Here is a 23463-nt window from a genome sequence, read left to right as displayed (position 1 = left end):
TGGACCTACACCTTATAGAAACTGGGGGGAGAAGCCTTCTTTCTCTTTTGTTGGTTGCTGCCCTGTGATTGTGCTGTTGGTACAATATGGCTTGTCAGAGTTGCAAACCTGAGGCATGTTATTTTAGTGGTTACCTTAAACCTTTTTATTTTCTCTTTTTCAGGAAACACAAACACACATACCAGGTGTCTGTTTTTGAGGTAAATATTCCTTCCATGAAGGCCTCTGGTGGCATCCACTTCACTGGGAGCATGGCACGACCACCCTTTCTGTAATAACTGGCCCTGTGGAGTCAAACAACAAACGAATGTGATTTGACAGCCTGTCTGACAGTTGTTAAAGGCAGTGATCAAATAATATAGTAGAGTGGTAGTTCAACAGAACAGCCAGCAGGTGTAGTTATGTTTGGCACTCAAGTGAGTTAAAGCAGCCAGTTTCATGTATTTCTGTTGTCAGTAATACTTCATTGCTTCTGAGGGTTATTTTCCAGACAAAATGTTAACATGTTCTGCATTTTATAGCATAGTGTGACTCTTAAACAGGATTAATATTTAAGGCTTGGTTTACATGTAATCTACTGGAAGTTTTCAAGTAACTTGTACATTTAAAGAGACGTTACTGCATTAAAATAATTACCACATCACTTGTGTATGACACGATCCTGACAAACACAATGGACAGCTCTTTCCCTGATCAAAAGTAGTTTTGATAAACACTTCTTCCATCTAGGCAGCATTGCTTTAAAGTACACAGGACAGTCATTCTGCTGGGAGCACAAAACCTTCTGGCTTTGCCATTTCACTTTGGGATAATAGTGGAGGTGTAAACCCAGTTAATTAAAGTGGGTTAGTAGCTCTGCTAGAACAGCAGAGTGAGGAACTTCAAATAAACATTAACATTTGTGCACTAGCATTCCGCAGCATCATCTCAAAGCCTCCGAATATAAAATGTCTGGTGCTGATAGTGAAATCACATGGGTGAAGAACTCCTGTGTTCACTAGATATAACAAAATAGTAAACCATTCTTCCCAAAGGCCGAGGAGGAGCGGACCTAGCCGAGAACTGGAGCAGAGGCCAGTAAATAAAGAGCACGGTCGGAAAGGGGCCTGATCTCACTGCGAGCAGCCGAGGAGAGCAGACCTAGCCGGGAACTGGAGCAGAGAGGAAAAAAATCCAGGAGTCCAAAAAACCAAGGTGTGACATCACATGACAGCAGGTAGGTGATTGGTTGGTGAGTATTAAGGAATTTTTCTCCCTAACCAAGGACAGTGGCTTAAACTAGGAGCGGGAAACTACAGAGTACTGTATTAAATTTATAGCTTAACTAGTTAAACTAATTAATATAATTACAAATAATCGTTGATTAAAGACTTTAACTAATTAAATAAATAAAATAAGTCTAGACTTATTTGGGAGGAGGCAGCGGAGCTGGGCGAGACCAGAGTGAGAGCGGGAGCAGAACGAGAGAGACAGCAACTCAACAGAGGCAGAATCCGAAAGAGTGACATCAGAGTATAAAAAGTGACATCGGCACAAGGGAAGGAGCTGATTGGTGAGTAGCTCGTGGGTGTTTTTTGTTAAGTTTTAAGTTTATTTCTGCTAAGTTAGTTCTTAGTCTATTAAATAGAGGCATGGCAGGGCAGCTCAGTCCAGTGTAGTGCACATCCTGAGCCATGTGGGAAGTCCTGGACGCTTCGTGTAACCTGGACGACCACATGTGTGGGAAGTGTCGCCAGCTACAGCAACTCGAGCTCCGGGTTTCGGAGCTTGAGTGGCGGCTGGAGTCACTGTGGTGCATCCGCGAGGCTGAGAGTTACGTGGATAGCACATTTCTAGAGGCGGTCACCCCTCAGCTTAAGAGTGTGCAGGCAGAGAGGGAATGGGTGAACGCCAGACAGAAGAGGAGGACCAGGCAGGAAGTGCAGGAGTCCCCCGGAGTGCATCGCGCTCTCCAGCCAGTATTCTGTTCTGCGTACTGGTGAGGGCGATGGTTCCTCTGGGGAGTGCAGCCAGAGTCAAGTCCATGGCACCACGGGTAGCTCAGCTGCACAGGGGGGAGGAAAAAGAGTGGAAGAGCAATAGTCGTAGGGGATTCAATAGTTAGGGGAGTAGACAGGCGTTTCTGCGGCCGTAGGCGTGACTCCAGGATGGAATGTTGCCTCCCTGGTGCCAGGGTCAAGGATGTCACTGAGCGGCTGCAGGACACTCTGAGGGGGGAGGGTGAACAGCCAGAGGTTGTTGTCCATATCAGTACCAATGACATAGGCAGAAAGAGGGATGAGGTCCTGCAGGCAGGGTTTAGGGAGCTAGGAGAGAGATTAAAAAGCAGGACCTCAAAGGTAGTAATCTCTGGATTACCCCTGGTGCCATGTGCTAGTTAGTACAGGAATAGGAGGATAGAACAGATGAATGCGTGGCTGGAGAGATGGTGTGGGAGGGTGGGCTTTAGATTCCTGAGGCATTGGGACTGTTTCTGGGGAAGGTGGGACCTGTACAAGCCGGACGGGTTACACCTCAACAGAGCCGGGACCAATATTTTCGCAGGGAGGTTTGTTAGTGCTGTTGGGGAGGGTTTAAACGAGCTTGGCAGGGTGATGGGCACCAGCATATAGGAGTAGAAAAGAGGAATAAGGTGCATAAAGGAGTGAGTGTGTTGGATAGTACTAGAGAAGATCATACTAGAGGCGGTAGTAGCACCATATTGGATAGGAGCAGATTAAGAGAGATTACGAAAAATTCAAAAATGGGTTTAGAAAGACAGATCATTGAAGCCACCGGTCACAGTGGTAAATAAGGCACCTTGGGCTAGAAATTCGTCTCGGGCGGTTCCATTGACTGCAATATCAGGCAGTGCGTATAATGGGCGGCTGATCCGATACCGCACGTTTTACAACACAGCCCCAGATGAATTTCTAGGCCATAGAATTTTGAACTGTATGTCACCTGGAATAGAATACAGATCACAACCTGTACAGGCTATTAGTTCATTGCTGTCTGTGTTACTGTATGTAGTTCTGGTCTATACTACAGGAAGGATATCATGGCACTGGAAAAAGAGTTATCAATCTGATGCCTGAGCTACAAGGAGAGACTACAGAAGCTGAGCTTGTTTACACTTGAGAAGAGAATCTTGAAAAGGGATCTTATTGAGATATTCATGATTCTTAAGTGTAATCGACATGTTGAACATGTTGAACCCTGAAAAATGATTTACCTCCAAGAACACACAAGTAGGCATGGGATGTAACACATGGTCTCCTTATTTAAGGAAGGATGTAAATGCGTTGGAAGCAGTTCAGAGAAGGTTTACTAGACTAATACCTGGAATGGGTGGGTTGTCTTATGAGGAAAGGTTGGACAGGCTAGGCTTGTATCCGGTGTAGTTTAAAAGAATAAGAGGTGGCTTGATTGAAACATGTAAGATCCTGAGGGGTCTGGACAGGGTGGATGTGGAGAGGATCTTTCCTCTTGTGGGAGAATGTAACTAGGGGTCACTGTTTAAAAAATAAGGGGTCGCCCATTTCAGACAGAGATGAGGAGAATTTTTTTCTCACAGAGGGTCGTGAGTCTTTGGACCTCTCTTCCTCAGAGGGTGGTGGAAGCAGAATCTTTGAATATTTTTAAGGCAGAGGTAGATAGATTCTTGGTAAGCAAGGGGGTGAAAAGTTATAGGGGGTAGGCGGGAATGTGGAGTAATCAGATCAGCCATGATCTTATTGAATGGCGGAGCAGGCTCAAAGGGCCGAGTGGCCTACTCCTGCTCCTAATTCGTATGTTCGTATGTAAGAAGGAAGGTGAATGGGCATTTCACACAGGGGGTGAATGTGTGGAGTCAACTGACCAGGGAACCAATCAAGGTTGATAACATGAGTAATTTTGAGAGAGTTGGCTTGGAATTTAGTGAGAAAATCAATTGAGGCATGTAGATAGTGTACTGTTGTAAGATTCTCAAAATTCACAGATCCCTAAAGCTAGAAGAAAACCCTAAGGAAATGACTTTGGACTCTTTCTAACAAGCTTTAGGATGATAAAATACGCATTGGGTCTAACAGAGGGAGATTCAAGGTCGGAAACCAAGATTTGGCATTTTAAAAGGCATGTTGGGCCTGTAAAGGGAGAAAAGGCTGCAACAGGGAATGGGATCAACCTCTGTAAAGACAGTTTGGGTATTGGAGTATATCAAATTGTCTGGGGAACTGTGTAACCTCATTCAGCCCCTATCAGACATTAACATCCTAACAATTGACCCATGGAGGAGCAGTCCCCACCCAAAACACAGGACCCATCCAAAACATGCATAATACAAATCACCTCGCCAACCGACATAGAAATCTCGGGCTCAGACAGGAGACTCGAAACCTGAGTATAGCTATGACAATTAACTAGTAGCTCAACAGCTCATTGAAGAATCAGTACAGCACCCCAAAACCATTTTACACATTTCTAATCAAGTTACCATTAACGAGCCCGCCCAAATCAAACAATAAACCGGGACTGATTTGGCGCGCAGATTAGAAGGCCCCTCAAAGTATAATTGAAGGCCTGTTTTCTCAAGAAGACAGTTCTCTCTAGAAGCAACACACAAGAAGAAACCAGAGCATCGAGATGGGGCAGCATTCTACCGTACACCCAAGTTCAACAGCTTCAGTGACCCAGGACATCATCGGACACATTGCGGCAACAAGAGCCTTACGAAATTACCAACAAAATATTACCACCAACCAATCCGGTAATATTGAGCCACCGCGACCAAAGGAAAATAACTAGGAGAAAACCGAAGATTCGAAAGTTTTCCACTCTACAATCTATTCCTGACTTACCCCCGGGTAAGATTTTTACTTAAAAGGAACTCTAAACCCTATCTCTACAGAAGAAAAGTGGGTACTCACCCCATAAATCCAAAACGCACCCTACTGCATCAGCGGACTCGCGAAGACTGACCAGCAGTCGAAGTCCTCTACCGCGTCCGGGGTACGGCAGACACCGACCAACACATTCAGCGAACCCCGAAACTGCGAACCAGCTCAACTGTCAAGGATTCGTTTGGTGAACATTATCCCTGGTCCTCTAGAGTTCAACTTAGCTAGGAAGTGGGATTGGGAGGGGTGAGGTATTTTCTACTGTATTTCCCTTGTATGTATTAAAATGTTCCCCATTTTTATTAGAGTATAAGATTGTTATGTTGTATTTTCTTTCTTGAATAAAGATCAAAGTTTCTTGCACCAAAACCAGCTGTCTGCTGCACTTTTGTCACACACCCCAAATAAGCCCAAGGTCTAGAATCAAGGGAGTGGGAGCGATTCGAACCGCTCATAAGTCAGTGATGAGGCTGACCCACACACCACCCCTACACTGTGTATTCTGTTTTAGAACTCTGAGGCCAGGCAGATGACGGAAATGGTCTTTTCCAGTCCTGTGCATCACAACATTACTATCAGTATATAAAATGTCTGCAGTTTTGAAGGAGAATACACAAGGAAGCAGGTAGAAGTGGGAGGCACCAATCACCATACAGATTTATCCCTTTGCAATCATTGAGATCATGTGGTAATGCATACAAGTGCAGTACCTCTTTAATTGTTAGGACCAGTGTGGTCATTATCAACAGGGTTTACCATGCTCCCTGACAAATCACTGAGTCAGCGGGCACGTGTCTATACATATTAAAAATCTTACATCTGCACACACTTCCTGTCTGCAGAACCTAATTTCTCTTGTGATATTTTTGTCACGGTTTTATGTCAACCTTTTCGATTATAAATTCCCATGTCCAAATATAGAATAGAAACTGCCTCTGCAAATTATTATGCTGTAATTACACTCTCCTGCTAGTGGCAGCATTGCAGTGCCTCAGTTTTGTGTCTCCCAGCTTCTCAGCCTGTACTGTAGAGAAACCCCAATGCTGCAACCAACTCTACTTCTATGTTTCCCAAATTATCATGTTTTGTTATTTTTAACTATAATAATATAAAATCAAATATTATATAAGGACAGAATATTATTTTAAAATGGGGCCTGGATTATATCTGTACATCATGGTCCAATTATCCATTCACTACAAGCCCACTGACTCCCACAGCTACCTGGACTACACTTCCTCCCACCCCGCTTCCTGTAAGGACTCTATTCCATTCTCCCAGTTTCTCCGTCTCCGCCGCATCTGCTCTGACGATGCCATCTTCCATACTAGTACCTCCGATATGTCTTCCTTTTTCCTCAACCGAGGATTCCCCTCTACCGTGGTTGACACGGCCTTTGACCGTGTCCGTTCCATTTCTTGCACTTCTGCTCTCACCCCTTCTCCCTCCCGGAACCACAATAGGGTTCCCCTTGTCCTCACCTTTCACGCCACCAACCTCCACATTCAACGGATCATCCTCCGCCATTTCTGCCACCTCCAGCATGATCCCACCACCAAACACATCTTCCCCTCCCCTCCCATTTCAACATTCCAAAGGGACCGCTCCCTCCGTGACACCCTGGTCCACTCCTCTATCACCCCAAACACCCCTTCCCCTTCCCACGGCACCTTCCCGTGCAAGCGCAGGAGATGCAACACATGCCCTTTTACCTCCTCCCTTCTCACTGTCCAGGGCCCCAAACACTCCTTCCAGGTGAAACAGCGATTTACTTGTACTTCTTGCAATTTAGTATACTGTATTCGCTGCTCACGATGCGGTCTCCTCTACATTGGGGAGACCAAACGCAGATTGGGTGACCGCTTTGCGGAACACCTCTGTTCAGTCCGTAAGGGTGACCCTGAGCTTCACCGCGGTCGCCTGTCACTTTAATTCTCTGCTCCACTCCCACTCTGATCTCTCCGTCCTTGGCCTCTTACACTGTTCCAACGAAGCTCAACGTAAGCTCGAGGGACAGCACCTCATCTTTCGATTAGGTACTTTACAGCCTTCTGGACTCAACATCGAGTTCAACAATTTCAGACTATAACACCGCCCCTATTTAAAAAAAATTTTTTTTTCTTTTTTCCTTTTCTCCCCTCCCCCCTTTCCCTGCCCCTACACTTGCTTAAAAATCTGTTACATCTCTAACTTTTTCCAGTTCTGACGAAGGGTCATCGACCTGAAACATTAACTGTTTCTCTCTCGACAGATGCTGCCTGACCTGCTGAGTATTTCCAGCATTTTTTGTTTTTATTTCAGATTTCCAGCATCTGCAGTATTTTGCTTTTGTAATGGTCCAATTATCCTCTGCCTTCTAACACTGCCTTACCTGAAAGTTGCATTTGGTCTTGACTTTGTGCGCAATACCACAGGAGATTGACTAGTGTAACCTGTGTATCACTCAGGTTACAGTGTTATTGTTCTGATTACTTAAAAAAACAGTAACAGGAATATTAACACACATTATAACTTGCCTTGTTCAATAAACCCCTGGTAAGGCCGTAACCCATTTTCTATTATTTTCTGATAGAAAGTTTGTCACGTTTTTCTATGTTTGTAGAATATGAAAAAGCAGATTGAACTGTAATAATAGGTTTTATAAGCAAAGTTGTCTGTGTACAGTCAAAATTTGTGCTTCATGTGAGTTATCGAGCTTTATTTTAACAGTGAGTTTTTAATTGTAAGAGTACCGATCATTAAATACAGTAACAATTATTCTCTTCATTTACCTGTATATATCACGAGCCATTCCAAAATCTCCAATCTTAGCCACTCTTCCTGTACCTTTGAAAGTAAGCAGGCAATTTCTTGCAGCTATATCCCTGTCAACAAATAGAACATGGAAAGGTAAATTTTCCCCCTGATTTTCTCTCCTTTCCTCACCTCTTTTCCTGAAGGAGTTGATTCATACTGGAGTAGGGCTTCACTGTCCCAGCAGCCATTCTTCATATGTGATTTGTCATAGTGAGTGTTGGCATGCTATTCGACTCAGGGAGCATCAGAGACAAGCTTGATCCTATCCTCACCTGACACTCACACACATACACTTTCAGTAGGGATCACTGGATACTAAATTGTTGCAGGAATCCTGGCTGATTTTTTGCCTCCTAACCCAGGGGTGGTGAGATCAGTGTCAGCCAGTGGCTCGGTTGGTAGCACCCTCGCCTCTGAGTCAGAAGGTTGTGGGTTCAAGTCCCACTCCAGAGACTTGAGCACAGTACTGAGGGAGTGCTGCACTGTCAGAGGTGCTGTCTTTCAGATGAGACGTTAAACTGAGGCCCCGACTACTCTCCCAGGTGGATGTAAAAGATCCCACGGCACTATTTCGAAGAAGAGCAGGGGAGTTATTCCCGGTGTCCTGGCCAATATTTATCCCTCAATGAACATCACTAAAACAGATTATCTGGTCATTATCACATTGCTGTTTGTGGGAACTTGCTGTGTGCAAATTGGCTGCCGCGTTTCCTACATTACAACAGTGACTACACTTCAAAAAGTACTTCATTGACTGTAAAGCGCTTTTGGATGCCTGGTGGTCATGAGAGGCGCTATATAAATGCAAGTCTGTCTTTGCTTTTAACTGTTACATTTTGCTGAGATCCTATGGGCTGAATTTTAATGGGGAAGGCAGGTTGGGTGTGGGGCGGCTCCGAAGCGGTTGGGTAACCTGGGAGAATGGGCTTCCTGCAGGCCCTGCTGAATTTAACGACAGGGCCTGATTTGCAATGGGAAGCCTCTGTTTCCCACCCGCAGCCAGCCAGATTGAGAGGCTGGCTAGCTCCGGGGGTTAGGCCTGCGGCAGGGCCGCAGAGAGGAGGAAACAGTGGGGTGAGGGGGAGTCTTAAGAGATTGGGGGCCGGGACCAGCATGGGGGTGGGGGGTCTGAAGTGATCAGGGGCCAGGAGGAGCACGGGTAGGGCCGGAGGAGGCGGGGGGTGGGGTTGTCGGCAAAGACCGGCGGCCGGAGGAGCGGGGATAGGAGGAACCGGGGAGGGGGGGGGGGTGGGGAGGCAGACAGCATCGGAGGGCCAGAGGAGCATGGGGAGGGGGATGCCTCATGATAGGGATCAGAGGCCTGGGAGGAGGGAAATCGGAGGCTGGAGGGCAGGAGCGGAGGTCTAGTTAGGGGATCGGAGACCTGGAGGAGGTGGGGGGGGAGCGGAGGCCTGGCTGGGGGCTGGGGGTGGGGTGGGTCTCTGATCACGGGGTGGGTGGGCTAGGCAGGGATGCTGGATTCAGGAGGTAAGTGTAAAGGCACTTACCTCCTGGATCCAGCAATCCTCGCCTTGCATTAGCTGGCGGGTTTCACGAGGCCTGCAAAGCCCGACCAGCTAAAGTTAAATTCAAAATGGAAGGTAAAGTAGAGGCTTCCAGCCTCATTATAATATTGAAATGGACACCCGCCTCCTGGCAGCAGATTGGCTGCCCGCCCCCCCGTCCCGTCTCGCCTCCGTTAAAACCTGAAGTGGGCGGGTTGGGGATGGATTCTGGTCAGGATTCAGATTTTTAACACTTTAACTTCTCACGCACCCCCAACCCACCTGTTTTTTTAGATTAAAATTCCTCCCCATAACTCAGTATAGATCAGAGATTAAACATGAGACTTTCTGATCTGCACATTTAATAATAAAGCAGTCAGTGCCTTCATTATAACGTCATCACAAGAGTGAAAATATAAATTTAAACCTTATATATACCGGGAGCTGCTGATACAAAGTAACAATGTTGGATTATTTATTAGTCATCACTAACAAAAGGCTGAGGGTGAGGGAGAGGGTTTAAATCTTGGAGTTCCTATTTGTAGGTGAACATAAAAGTAATTCTGCTACAGATTGCTCAAGCATATCTGAGTAAAAGCTGGCAGAGTGGAGTAAATGCAGAATGTTTCCAAAAGTATAAATGAGGCCAAGAGTGTGCTCTGTCTGGCCTATTGTGGTCTGACTGGGTATAACATTATAAAACTAAGATTGACGGAGCTGACCTTTGGTCTTGTCTTCCCTTTGCTCTTCAAATGGATATCAGTACAGAGTATTGGCTAATTGTACACGACTGAGGAAGGATATTCTTGCCATGGAAGGAGTTCAGCGAAGATTCACCAGGCTGATACCTGGGATGGCAGGAATGACGTATGAGGAGAGATTGGGTCGATTGGGCTTGTACTCGCTGGAGTTTAGAAGAATGAGAGGGGATCTCATTGAAACTTATAAAATTCTGGCAGGACTGGACAGACTAGATGCAGGGAGGATGTTCCCGATGGTCGGGGAATCCAGAACCAGGGGTCACAGTCTAAGGATAAGGGGTAGGCATTTTAGGACAGAAATGAGGAGAAATTTCTTCACCCAGAGAGTGGTGAACCTGTGGAATTCTCTACCACAGAAGGCAGTAGAGGCCAATTCATTAAATATATTCAAGAAGGAGTTGGATATATTTCTTAAGGCTAAAGGGATCAAGGGGTATGGGGAGAAAGCAAGGACCGGGTACTGAATTTGGATGATCAGCCATGATCGCATTGAATGGCGGAGCAGGCTTGAGGGGCCGAATGGCCTACTCCTGCTCCTATCTTCTATGTTTCTATGACTTATCTGGACACTTCTCGGCATTTACAGTCCTGTGAATAACTCATCTTTCACCGCTCTTTATGCTGCACAGGAAACTGTGGTTCGTATTGTGTATTCAAAACATTGAAAACTGCCTGGAGAACATGCTTTGTATTAATAGAGTGAGGCCAAACTCAAGAACAATTGGTTTGGGATGTAATCCTTAAAATATCAGTATACTGATGTAGGCAGATGTCTGCACTGTGATTAAACATTTGCATACTTTCACCTTGGCTAGCAAATCAGCTATTGCAATGAAAACGTGTGCTGTAACAGCTGACTTGGGATCTTGCCAAGCTCTTTCAGCATGGCTCAGTTGGTAGTTCTCACCTGAGTCAACATTTCAAGCTCCAGCCCAGGATTTCAGCTAACACTCCAAGGATGTATTGTTGGAACTGCCATAACTTGGATGAGACATTTAACTGAGGCACCTGAGTCATATTTCATCTGTCTTTTGCATAGTTTGAAACATTGTGGGGATTCAAGGGTAGAAGATGTATTAAGGACTGCATCAGGGACTGACTCAGGGAGAAAAGCAGCATCAGGAACTCACCTGGAGAGAGGAGCAGCATCAAGGACTGACTCAGGGAGAGGAGCAATTCTAGAGACTCACTCGAGGAAAAGAATAACATGGAGGACTGACTCAGTGAAAGGAGCAGAAAGAGGGAGTCATTTGGTGAGGGGAGCAGCATCAAAGACTAACCTGCAAAGAGCACTGGAACTCAGTTGGGAAGAGAATCTGCACAGGTGCTCCTTTGAGGAGAGGAGCAGCACTGGGGGTGCACCTGGGGAGAGGAGCAGCACTGGGGATGATCCTGGGGAGAGGAGCAGCACTGGGGATGCTCCTAGGAAGAGGAGCAGCACTGGGGGTGCACCTGGGGAGAGGAGCAGCACTGGGGATGCTCCTGGGGAGAGGAGCAGCACTGGGGATGCACCTGGGGAGAGGAGCAGCACTGGGGATGCACCTGGGGAGAGGAGCAGCACTGGGGATGCTCCTGGGGAGAGGAGCAGCACTGGGGATGCACCTGGGGAGAGGAGCAGCACTGGGGATGCACCTGGGGAGAGGAGCAGCACTGGGGATGCACCTGGGGAGAGGAGCAGCACTGGGGATGCACCTGGGGAGAGGAGCAGCACTGGGGATGCTCCTGAGGAGAGGAGCAGCACTGGGGATGCTCCTGGGGAGAGGAGCAGCACTGGGGATGCTCCTAGGAAGAGGAGCAGCACTGGGGGTGCACCTGGGGAGAGGGGCAGCACTGGGGATGCTCCTGAGGAGAGGAGCAGAACTGGGCATGCACCTGGGGAGAGGAGCAGCACTGGGGATGCTCCTGGGGAGAGGAGCAGCACTGGGGATGCTCCTGGGGAGAGGAGCAGCACTGGGGATGCTCCTGGGGAGAGGAGCAGCAGTGGGGATGCTCCTGGGGAGAGGAGCAGCAGTGGGGATGCTCCTGGGGAGAGGAGCCGCACTGGGGATGCTCCTGGGGAGAGGAGCAGCACTGGGGGTGCACCTGGGGAGAGGAGCAGCACTGGGGATGCTCCTGGGGAGAGGAGCAGCACTGGGGATGCTCCTGGGGAGAGGAGCAGCACTGGGGATGCTCCTGGGGAGAGGAGCAGCACTGGGGATGCTCCTGGGGAGAGGAGCAGCACGAGTGACTAACTGGTGGAAAAAGTGTAGTATTAGAAACTAATGCAGGGAAAGGAGCACCTTTGGGGAATCGCTCGTAAGAGGAGTAGAATCAGAATTCACCTGGTGAGTGAAGCAACACTGTGGACTCACTCAGGAAGAGAAGCACCATTGGGGGCACATTAGTAAGTACTGTAATACAGACAATCCCATGTAAAATTTATAATTTAATGTGATGAATGTTTACTGTATGAGATGGTCTGCGTTATTGGATCTTTATGTATTTCTCTTTCTGTCTTTACAACCTGTCAACCTCAGATCTGAAAGTATATTTTTTTGCTTTCTCTCATCAAAGGGACAGAAATTACAAACAGAAAAAATGTAGCATGACTGAGGAAGCCACATTCCAATGGCAGCTACATGTTCTCATCCATATAAGGGGGATGCATGCATAGGAATTTCAAAGTATTAAAATAGCGCTTGTTTGGATTGCAAACATAAATTCGTTTCAAAAATTACCTAGTGCACTTAAAACGGAATAAACCTTTTGTGAAGAAATGTATGTGAAGTGCAGGTTTATGTAACTAACTGCAGAGTCAGCTACTCCGGAATAAATGATTAGAACTGCAATCTACCTGCTGATTCCCCACGTGCGAAAGATGCCTGGATCTCTATTATTAGTTTTATGCTGTCAGTTATTACATTGCTCAAACAATAAAACATAAGGCTGTGTGACTGTCTGCTTTGATTTTAGATCAAAAACAGGAGGTCTGATTTCAGGTTGTTTACCTGCACCACGAACTTTCAAGCAGCAATTTGGGGTTCCCTGACCGGTTGATGTTCACCACTGGTAACAATCCAGCAATGGCCGTTGGAGGTTTGACAAGTCTTATCCAGAAGCTAGACTTTTACTTTATAAAGCAACTTCCTTGTCAAATTTGAGGTAACTGCCGTCAATTAAAAATTGACCTACCAGTAATCCTTGTTTGCTACAACTGACTTTAGTAGGTTATTACAGTGATGGCCAAATCATTTCAAAAAGAAACACACCACTGAAATAAAGCGAGACAGCACAGCAACATCCATTAAAGAGGAGATTTTCATCCCAAGGGTCCTCGGTTGATTTTATTTCAGTAAAGAGGTGAAAGTGGAGTATACTAACTCCTTTTTATTTCTTGTAAAGCAGCATACCAGTAAATAACACTTGTTTGGATTACAAACATAAATGCAACAGCACCAAGTCCCACAATAAAGATTATTAAAAACATGCTGCTTGCCAAGCTTGTGGCCACTTACCGATGGATGAAGTGATTCTCCTCCAGGTACTGGCAACCCCGAGCAATGTCACGAGCCACATTCAGTAAGTCTAGCATGATGAGAGTTGACGGTTGCCCCTGCAATATCACAAGATATTAATGAACAGTAGTAACTAAGAAATGTGAAAGTCAGGGATCCTGTTGCTGATGAGACACTTAGCTAAAAACAGGGGGGTCAAATAAATTACACTTATTTTCTTGTTCCCAGCCCAGCCCTCTCTTATGCAGCTGGCCTTGCAAGATATGGATGGAGGCGCTGCCCCTTACAAAGCCTGTGGAAATCCTAGTGCAAGGCCAGGACCCGCAATATCCCAGGACCAGTCTAATTTCCAGCCCTTCCAAGTCGCTCCCGCCAGAATTATGATGGGATTGTGCCAGAAGGGCCGAGATTCTTGGTCCCAATATATCCAATAAACATTTATAGTGTTCTGATTTAGCGCTCCAATCTCCTCCAGGGGTGATAGAAGCCAAGTTTGCAGTCGGAGGTGACAATTAGCGCCAGGCGCTAAACTTTGTGCCCGGCCGATATTTGCGCCCCAAACGGGGCGATACCGAATTTCTCCCCCTCGGTGTCTAATAAAACCCTGGATTTTTCCTTTCCTGTTCCACATAGGGTAAATCAGACAATGTTGGGAGTGGAACATGTTCCACCGGAACTCCCCTCGCTTTAAGCTGAGCTGTAGTTTCCTGGGGTTGGGGACGAGCAGCTTCTGAAGCGCTTGCCCAAATCAAACAGGTGCTTCATTCAACGACTGAGCCTCCACAGCCCTCCGGGGTAGAGAATTCCAAAGATTCACCACCCTCTGTGTGAAGAAATCTCTCCTCATCTCAGTCCTAAATGGCCGACCCTTTATTCTGAGACTGTGACCCCCGGTTCTAGACTCCCCAGCCAGGGGAAACATCTTCCCTGCATCTACCCTATCAAACCCTGTAAGAATTTTGTATGTTTCAATGAGATCACCTTTCATTCTTCTAAACTCCAGTGAATATAGGCCTAGTCTACTCAATCTCTCCTCAAAGGACAATCCCCCCATCCCAGGAATCAGTCTGGTGAACCTTTCTTGCACTCTCTCTATGGCAAGTATATCCTTCCTTAGGTAAGGAGACCAAAACTGTACACAATACTCCAGGTGTGGTCTCACCAGGGCCCTATATAATTGCAATAAGACGTCTTTACTCTTGTACTCAAATCCTCTTGTAGTAAAGGCCAACATACCATTTTGCTTGCTGTACCTACATGTTAACTTTCAGTGATTTGTGTACAAGGACACCCAGGTCCCTCTGAACACCAACATTTCCCAATCTCTCACCATTTAAAAAATACTCTGCTTTTCTATTTTTCTTACCGCAAAGTGGATAACTTCACATTTCATTCCATGTGCCATGTTCTTGCCCACTCACTTAGCCTGTTTATATCCCCTTGAAGCCTCTTTGCATCCTCCTCACAACTTACATTCCCACCTAGCTTTGTATCATTAGCAAACTTGGATATATTACACTTGGTCCCCTCATCCAAATCATTGATATAGATTGTGAACAGCTGAGGCCCAAGCACTGATCCTTGGGGTACCCCACTGGTTACAGCCTGCCAACCCGAAAATGACCTGTTTATTCCTACTCTCTGCTTTCTGTCCGTTAACCAATCCTCAATCCATGCTAGTATATTACCCCCAATCCCATGAGCCCTAATTTTGTTTAATAACCTCTTGTGTGGCACCTTATCAAAAGCCTTCTGAAAATCCAAATACACCACATCTACTGGTTCCCCCTCATCTATTCTGCTAGTTACAACCTCAAAAAAACTCTAACAGGGGGAGAGGACATCCTGCATGCCACTTCTCAATGTTCTAGCTTGCAGAACATCAGATGTTAATCAAGCCCTCTTGGGCATCCATGGCTTCTAGGCAATTATGAGTATATGGAAAGTCATGAAAATACAATAATTTTATGGGAGGGCTATTTCAACTATTTTCTTTTTTCTCACTAACTGTTGGGAGCCTTTGTGTCAATTGTTGTAAATTATATATCATCCCCCTCCCCTCCAGCACTATTACTGGTACCAATGGGTTTTCCAATGGGAATCTTCCTCTCCGGGGAGGAAGTGGAAGACGAACAAAGGAGTGCCAGGCAGATCAGGCTGTGCAAGAGGTTCTCTGTGTGCACCTGCATCTGCAGATAGATCTTAACACATTTTGCATTGGTAGACTATTAATACATGGGGTGGTTCCTCTTCCCAAAGGAAGTTGGAACAGCTGTCATGAAAACAGATGTGAATGCCCGATTAATCATAAAATTGGGTGCTTTCCAATAAACAACCAATTCACAGTATGTTGTGCTTTCAATGTTACTTCATGAAAGAAGGAATGCTAGAGTGATCAACATCCAGTAAACGCTGACTGGCTGCACCTGCCAAGATGCCATCAACTATATCTGCAGGTCCTGGCACACCTAGCTGGCAATGGTCACAAGATGATTCAGGTCATAAGAAAGCCAAATACAGCATTGTGCCATATGCTGCAAGGACACTGAGCTACTAGGCAGCATAAGGCCAGCACATCATTAGCATCATCAGGGACTTGCATTTATATAGCCCCTTTAATGTAGAAAATGTTCCAAAGAACTTCAAAGTGGTGTAATCAAAAAAAGGTAGTCAGCCAAAGAAGGAGATATTAGGTGGGGTGTCCAAAAGTTTGGTCAAACAGATGGATTTTAAAGGCTGTCTTAAAGGAAGACTAGGAGGTGGAAAGCCAGAGGAGTTTAGGAAGGGAATTCCAGACTGTGGGGCCTAGCTGGTTGAAGGCACAGCAACCAATAGTGGGGTGAAGGGAGGGAGGGATACCAACAGGACAGAGTCAGAGGCTTGAAATCTAACCCTACCTTCTTTCAGATGTGCTGCAATGCTGACATTTTGAGATGGTGCAGTGATGTAGCACAGAGGGCCACCTTTTGCGGTTTCTCATTCATTTCACTAACAATCAAACAATGAGTCATGTGCTGAGCTGCCGCACTTGCATATGGACTTGTGCATGCACAATTTGAGCTTTTTCAAAGGCTTTTGGAATTTTGCCCTGCTATTTGTACACCCAGTTTAATTATCCCTTCCCGTTAAATTTCACTTACATGCAGACTTTCATTCCCATGTCTGGTGTGCACACTGCACCTGTCCAAATCTAATTTCAGAAAATCAGGTGCAAACAGCACATTTCAATTTGAGTCTGTCTAAAACTCATCATTAGCCATTTGGGACTAAACCACACTAGTAACCAGAAATCTAAGCCAAAGGCTCTACATCTGAAGAACTTATCTGTTTTTTTCCCTCTTTTCCAGGTGCTGCCAGGCCTATGAAACTACCTTTGTTAGCCCAAGCAGATCTCAAGCAGATTAGCCTTTATCAAGGCCAAAAAACGTCCTTAACAAGAACATTTTATTTTGCTGATACGTTTGAGCTGTGGTAAGTACAGAAAAAATCCATTAGTGCTTTCTAATTATTTTTCACGTCTCTTCTAAAAAAGGAAAAGAACTTGCATTTCTATAGCACCTAGGACATCCCAAAGCGCTTCACAGCCAATGACTTACATATTTACTTCTCATTGCTCCAAGAGGAAAATATTTCCATGGAGGTTCTCCTGCTCATTTGCCGTGACCTCCGCGGAGGAGCTGCTAAACCTCGTAAAAAGTATAAATGCCGTTTTTGTGGGGTGTCTGCACCTGATTTGCCAAAGTTACAGGGGATGAGTGGGAGAACCTCTGTGAAAATTCACCTTCATAATCTTTAGTGACATTAGTGGACATTTTTCTCAAGCAACTACATTTTGAATAGCAAAGAGGACATACTTAGAATTGCAATTTTTTTGCGACATAATTAATCCATCTTTACTTTTTTTCTCATTTTCTTGAAGGTGACTCTCGCTGAGGCTTGGTTCCACGGCTGGTCGCAGTTTTCTGATTCCTTGCCCAAGTGATCATGCTCCAGTCTTGCCACTTAACTCAATCCTTTGATATTAGGGGTCATCATCATTAGGGTGGATTTCCCTTATGCCTTGGTCACCAAAGTTGGGCGCAAGGGACCTGAAATTCCGTGGGGATTCTTCCAGACCTCACCATAACTTTGGTGGAACCGCAGGTGTTAGATCCGTGTGTTAATGGAGACACGGAATGCAGGAGTTGATTTAACAAGTGTTTACTGAACAAAGTCTGGAGGTGAACTAACTACACAAGTCACTACACAGGCTTATATACCCGAGTGGTCACTACTGGTACTACAGCATACAGGGGCCTCAAAAACATAGTTCCTCTTAAAGGTACATACACCACAATTCCTCCCCTTTTAGATAAATAGTACATAACATTTTAAGTAATCATTAAATAACATTTTTACAAGAACAATAATATACACATTTGCTGAAGTTAATCAATTACAAATTCAGTCTCTCTGGAGGCTTCCTGACTTGGTCCGGATAACGCCTCGGTGGTGTAGTAGGTTCTTTTGGCAAGGTTGATTCGGCTTCAATGCCAGTGTCGGGTTCATCTGGTTCCAGTATCACCGGATCAGAGGTAGATACTATGGGTATCTCTGCTTCATCACTATGCGTATAGAGTTGTGGTGTAGGTTGTCCCTTTTCGGATGACTCTATGATCTGGTCAGCATGGCGCCTTATTATGCTTACTCCACTGTCCACGGTATACATCAGCGGTCCTAGTCGTGTGCAAATAGTTCCAGGCTGCCATTTCTCGGTACGGTAGTCCCGGGCCAAAACTGGTTGACCTATCTGGAAGGTTCTAGTTGGCTTTTCATTCATGCTTTGAAATTGCCAGTTCTCTACGTCCCTTCTGACGTTTGGCTTGACCAAACCCAGCCGGCATCTTAGGCTTCTATTGAAAAACATCATGGCGGGGTTTGGTTTGTAACCACATGTGTTGCCTTCCTGTATGCAAACAAGAAGTTATCTACCTTATGTTGTAGATTTATGTCTTCATTACCCATGGCCTTTATGGCCTTCTTGAAGGTCTGGACAAACCTTTCAGCCAATCCATTGGTGGCGGGATGGTATGGGGCGGACGTGTAGTGCTTAACCCCATTGTTTTTTAAGAACTTCCTGAATTCTTCGGATACAAATTGCGGTCCATTATCAGAACAGATCTGTTCAGGCAGCCCATTCCTGGCGAATATGGTCCTTAATACTGTGATGGTTTTTTCCGTGGTGGTGGAGGACATCTTTATTACCTCCGGCCACTTGGAGTGTGCATCCACCGCGATTAAGAACATTGAGTCTATAAATGGACCAGCAAAGTCGATATGTACCCTTTGCCATGGAGATGAGGGCCACTCCCATGGATGTAGAGGGGCTTGTGGTGGGGCGTTTTGGACCTTCTGGCATCTTAACAGCTCTTGGTCATTTCTTCGATGTCTCCATCGATACCTGGCCACCACACAAACGCTCTGGCTAAGTTCTTTATTTTCACTCCACCCAGATGCCCCTCGTGAAGCTCCTTTAGCACTCTATCCTTGAGTTTGGGTGGAATCACCACTCTGGATCCACACATCAAGGTTCCTCGGCACACTGACAGCTGTTCTCTTCTTTGCGAGAATGCTGGCAACAGTGGTTCGCCATGTGCTGGCCATCCCTTCACCGTTAAATCGTAGACTCGTGAGAGAGTCGGGTCATTTCGCGTTTCCTTTTCAATGGTAGAATTTGTCACCGGTAGACATTCCACTATGGTCGAGTGGAACATCTCCACTGGGTCCACTGTAGGCGCCTCTTCCACCGTTGGCAACGGTAGGCGCGATAACCCGTCAGCATTCCCATGCTGTTTTGTTCCTTTGTATTCTATGTCATATTGGTGTGCCCCTAGGAAAAGGGACCACCTCTGTAGCCTTTGCGCTGTCATAATGGGAACGCCCTTTTTAGGGTTGAATATGGAGATGAGGGGTTGATGGTCAGTCAACAAGGTAAATTTTTGCCCGTGTAGGTAATGGTTGAATTTCTTCACCCCCCACACCAGGCTGAGTGCCTCCCTGTCGATCTGGGCATAGTTACGCTCAGCTGAGTTCAATGAGCATGACGCAAAAGCTATCGGCCGCTCCGAGCCATCAGGGAATCTATGCGATAATACCGCTCCCACACTGTAAGGGGATGCATCGCACGCCAGTCTGATTGGCAGTGATGGGTTGTAATGAGCCAACACTTCCCTGGACGTGATCAAGCCTTTGCATTTATGGAAGGCACATTTACAGTCTTCGCTCCATTTCCAAACTACTCCCGTTTGTAGCAGTGCGTTAAGAGGGTGCAGAACCATCGACAAGTTTGGTAAAAATTTATGATAGTAATTTACTAATCCCAGGAACGACCTTAATTGTGAGACATTTTCAGGCGCTGGGGCCTTTACGACCGCTTCAATTTTTTCAGGTGACTTATGCAACCCTTCTTCGTTAATGACATGGCCACAATATGATATTTGTTTCTGGAAAAATTCGCACTTGGCGCGATTTGCTCGTAGGCCCCGTTCTCTCAGCCTCGTGAGCACCTGCTCCAAGTTGGCAAGGTGCTCGTTGTCGTTTTCTCCTGTTACAAGGATGTCATCTAGGTAGCATTGAGTCCCCGGAATCCCTTGCAGGACTTGCTCCATAGCTCTTTGCCAGATAGCCGGAGCTGATGCCACTCCGAAAACCAGTCGATTGTACTGGTACAGGCCTTTGTGTGTGTTTATCGTGAGATACTTTTTAGAGGCCTCCTCAACCTCCATCTGTAGATATGCCTGTGCTAAGTCAATTTTGGTGAAACGTTTCCCTCCGGATAGTGAGGCGAAAATATCTTCTATCCTCGGAAGAGGATACTGTACCGTGTGAAGAACCGGGTTTACAGTCACGTTGAAGTCCCCACAGATGCAAACTTTTCTCTGTTCTTCAGATTTATCATTATTCAACGTTTTCTTCATGACCGGGACGATGGGTGTTGCCCAGTCGCTCCAATCTACCTTGGATAACACGCCTGCTTTTTCCAAATTCTCCAGCTCTGCCTCGACGGCTAGACGAATTGCGTATGGCACCGGCCTTGCCTTAAAAAACTTGGGAATTGCCGCATCTTCCACTTTTATTGAGGCGGTGGCGCCTTTCAGGGTTCCTAGTTCCTGTTGAAACACTTCTTTGGCGTTAGCCAAGATTTCTTTTAATCGTCCAGGTATGACGTCATCATCATTTTTTTTCTTACTGGTCACCGTCAGTGCCTGAATGGAGTGCCAGTCTAAACGTATCTTTCTGATCCATTCACGTCCCAACAACGGTGGACCACCATCTTGCAGAACATATAAATACAACTTCTGTATTTCCTTGCCATTGTATACAACAGGCACCCTTATTTTCCCTCTGGGGTATACTTTCTGCCCCGTATATGTCTTCAAGATAATGGATGTGTCTTTCAAAGATATATGCGGAAATAGCCGCTCGTAATCCCGTCGACTTATGACGGTCAGAGCTTATCCTGTATCTAGCTCCATTTTGACTGGGGACCCCGCTATCGTGAGGGTAACCCAAATGGTCTGGTAATCTTCTCTGGCAATTGCATTATGTAATTTGAGACAGCTTAGTCTCTTGTTTCCGGAGTCGCTATCGCTCTTCTGGTCTTCGGAGCTACTGTCCGTCATCATTTGTACCTTTCTGTACTTTTCCTTATTGACCTTTTTACTGTCAGCGGATTTCTTTCCAGATCTGCATACACATGCAATGTGTCCCATCTTTCCGCATTGCCTGCATGCTTTGTCCTTGAACCAGCAGTCCTTCTGGTCATGGGTGGATCTGCCGCAGCGATAACATCTCTCGAAACCCCGTGTCATTTCATGGGTGCCGAAGTCCTGTGGCTTTTGCTGTATCTCTGCAGCTCCTCTTGCTGCTGCTTCGTATGATACAGCCACACTGAAAGCCTTGTCCAGTGTCAAATCTTTCTCAGAAAGTAGTCTTTTCTGTGTTCCTTCGCTTAGGAGACCGCAGACGAATTTGTCTCGTAGAGAATCTGCCAGTCCTGCCCCGAATTGGCAGTGGTTTGACAGCTTTCGTAATTCGGTGAGGTAATCAGCGTTACTTTCATTCTTGTGCTGAATCCTCCTGAAGAATTTGAATCGTTCCGCTATCAGCAGTGGTGTTGGGTTTAAGTGCTCCTGTAAGATAGCAACAATCTCCTTAAAATTCTTGTCCATCGGTTTGGCTGGAGTGATCAAGTTTCGTAACAGCCCGTATGTCCTTGCGCCCATCAGATTTAGAAGTACCGATGCCTTTTTATCATCCGCTACTTCATTCGCCTTGCAATATACCTCCACTCTTTCCACATATGTGGTCCAATCTTCTATATCACTATCGAAAGCAGTAATATTGCCAGTCTTCGGCATCTTGAAAATCTAAAATGGCGCTTCCGCGCTTTTCCTCCGTCCCCGATGGATCAAAATGGCGCCTCCCGCACTTTTCTTTCTTCCCCGCCGAGTTAAGATGGTGCCTCCCGCGCTTTCCCGCTGCTGCCAACGCTGTTCTCCGCAGTTCCCGTTGCGACCTGCAGCTTTTCGCGGTATTTCTATATATTTTTTTAAATATGTCGCTTCAATAGTTTCTCTGTTACTTGGAGAACCGTTCCCGTCGTGGAGCGGACCCTCTGGGACTTTCCCCTCCCTCTGCTCAGTCCGAACGCCAACCTGCTTTGCAGCACCGGCCGCGCCCTGAGTGCTCCACCCTCTCTCTCTCTTTGCTTCTGCTTCCTGACTCGCTGCCCGGCCCCGTTGCAGAGCCACCCGATCGAGCTCTAGCCCGCCGCAGCCCAGGAAGGATCAGTGCACTACCTGCCACCAGCCTGTTTAGCTGGTGAAACCACAGTTTTTTTTTCTTGCTTCTGGCTTCGACCTTCGTCTGAGGAATCGATCCCCTTGAGGTGCTGCCGAATTGCAGGTAAGTTCGTTTCTACCTCGTCGCCACTGTTAGATCCGTGTGTTAATGGAGACACGGAATGCAGGAGTTGATTTAACAAGTATTTACTGAACAAAGTCTGGAGGTGAACTAACTACACAAGACGCTACACAGGCTTATATACCCGAGTGGTCACTACTGGTACTACAGCATACAGGGGCCTCAAAAACATAGTTCCTCTTAAAGGTACATACACCACAGCAGGGAAATGACGTAAATGGCAATTGACATGAATCGGTCCTTCATGAAAGAAAGACTTATGAAATAATACAGAGCGGCCTACGGGTGGCGCTGTCCAGGGAGAGTATAAATACTTGGGCATGGGCCCAGCTTGCGCAGGACATTCTTAACAGGAACTAGTGAAGGACACAACTAGACCTCCATGTTATAAAACAGTTGATTAAAGCTCTGTTTAACGCTTAGACCAAGTGCCTAGTAGTTTTCTTAAGTCAGCTATTTTTAGCTTATTGTCACTGTTTCCCTGGAGGTTCTGCCAGTCTCCTGATGGACTTATGGCAGGAGACCCATAAAACCCCCACTGAATTTCAGAGCCAAGGTGCGGTCTGACCAGGGCATTGTACAGTTTCAATTTATGCTCAATTAACCTAGCAACGTAATTATTCGCTTCGTTTATTGCTGCTCAACAGCAATTGACATGTTGAGTGCCATCACTCCCAGATTGCCATCTGCTTCACCTTTAACTATTCCTATGCCTTCCAAAGTGTACTTATGACCATAGAATCATAGAAAGTTACAGCACGGTAGGAGGCCATTTCAGCTCATCGTGTCCGCACCGGCCAACAAAGTGCTATCCAGCCTAATCTCATTTCCCAGCTCTTGGTCTGTAGCCCTGCAGGTTACAGCATCCCAAGTGCACATCCAAGTACTTTTTAAATGTGGTTAGGGTTCCTGCCTCTACCACCCTTTCAGCCAGTGAGTTCCAGACCCCCACAACCCTCTGGGTGAAGACATTTCCCCTCAAATCCCCTCTAAACCTTCCCCCAATCACTTTAAATCTGTGCCCCCTGGTTTTTGACCCCTCTGCTAATGTCTTTATCTGTGTCCCTCATAATTTTATACACCT

The 23463-nt window shown here is 46.2% G+C and overlaps 1 protein-coding gene across 1 annotated transcript in view; it reads right to left on the bottom strand.

Moving 5' to 3' along the window:
- LOC147121021 (ALK tyrosine kinase receptor-like) overlaps positions 1-23463 on the bottom strand; it is a 970192-nt gene that overhangs the window by 12368 nt on the left and 934361 nt on the right. Inside the window, exons 24-26 of the mRNA XM_085977636.1 lie at positions 13416-13513; positions 7631-7723; positions 183-284 (exon numbers count right to left, since the gene is read on the bottom strand). Of these exons, the coding sequence (XP_085833762.1) occupies positions 183-284; positions 7631-7723; positions 13416-13513 (293 nt within the window). The remainder of the gene's footprint in view (positions 1-182; positions 285-7630; positions 7724-13415; positions 13514-23463) is intronic.

Source organism: Somniosus microcephalus, chromosome 3, assembly GCF_052327205.1.
Source record: "Somniosus microcephalus isolate GS21.2 chromosome 3, FLI_Smic_1.0, whole genome shotgun sequence".
Taxonomy (NCBI): domain Eukaryota; kingdom Metazoa; phylum Chordata; class Chondrichthyes; order Squaliformes; family Somniosidae; genus Somniosus; species Somniosus microcephalus.
Note: the sequence above shows the minus strand (reverse complement) of the source record. Positions and strands in the feature narration are given on the sequence as shown.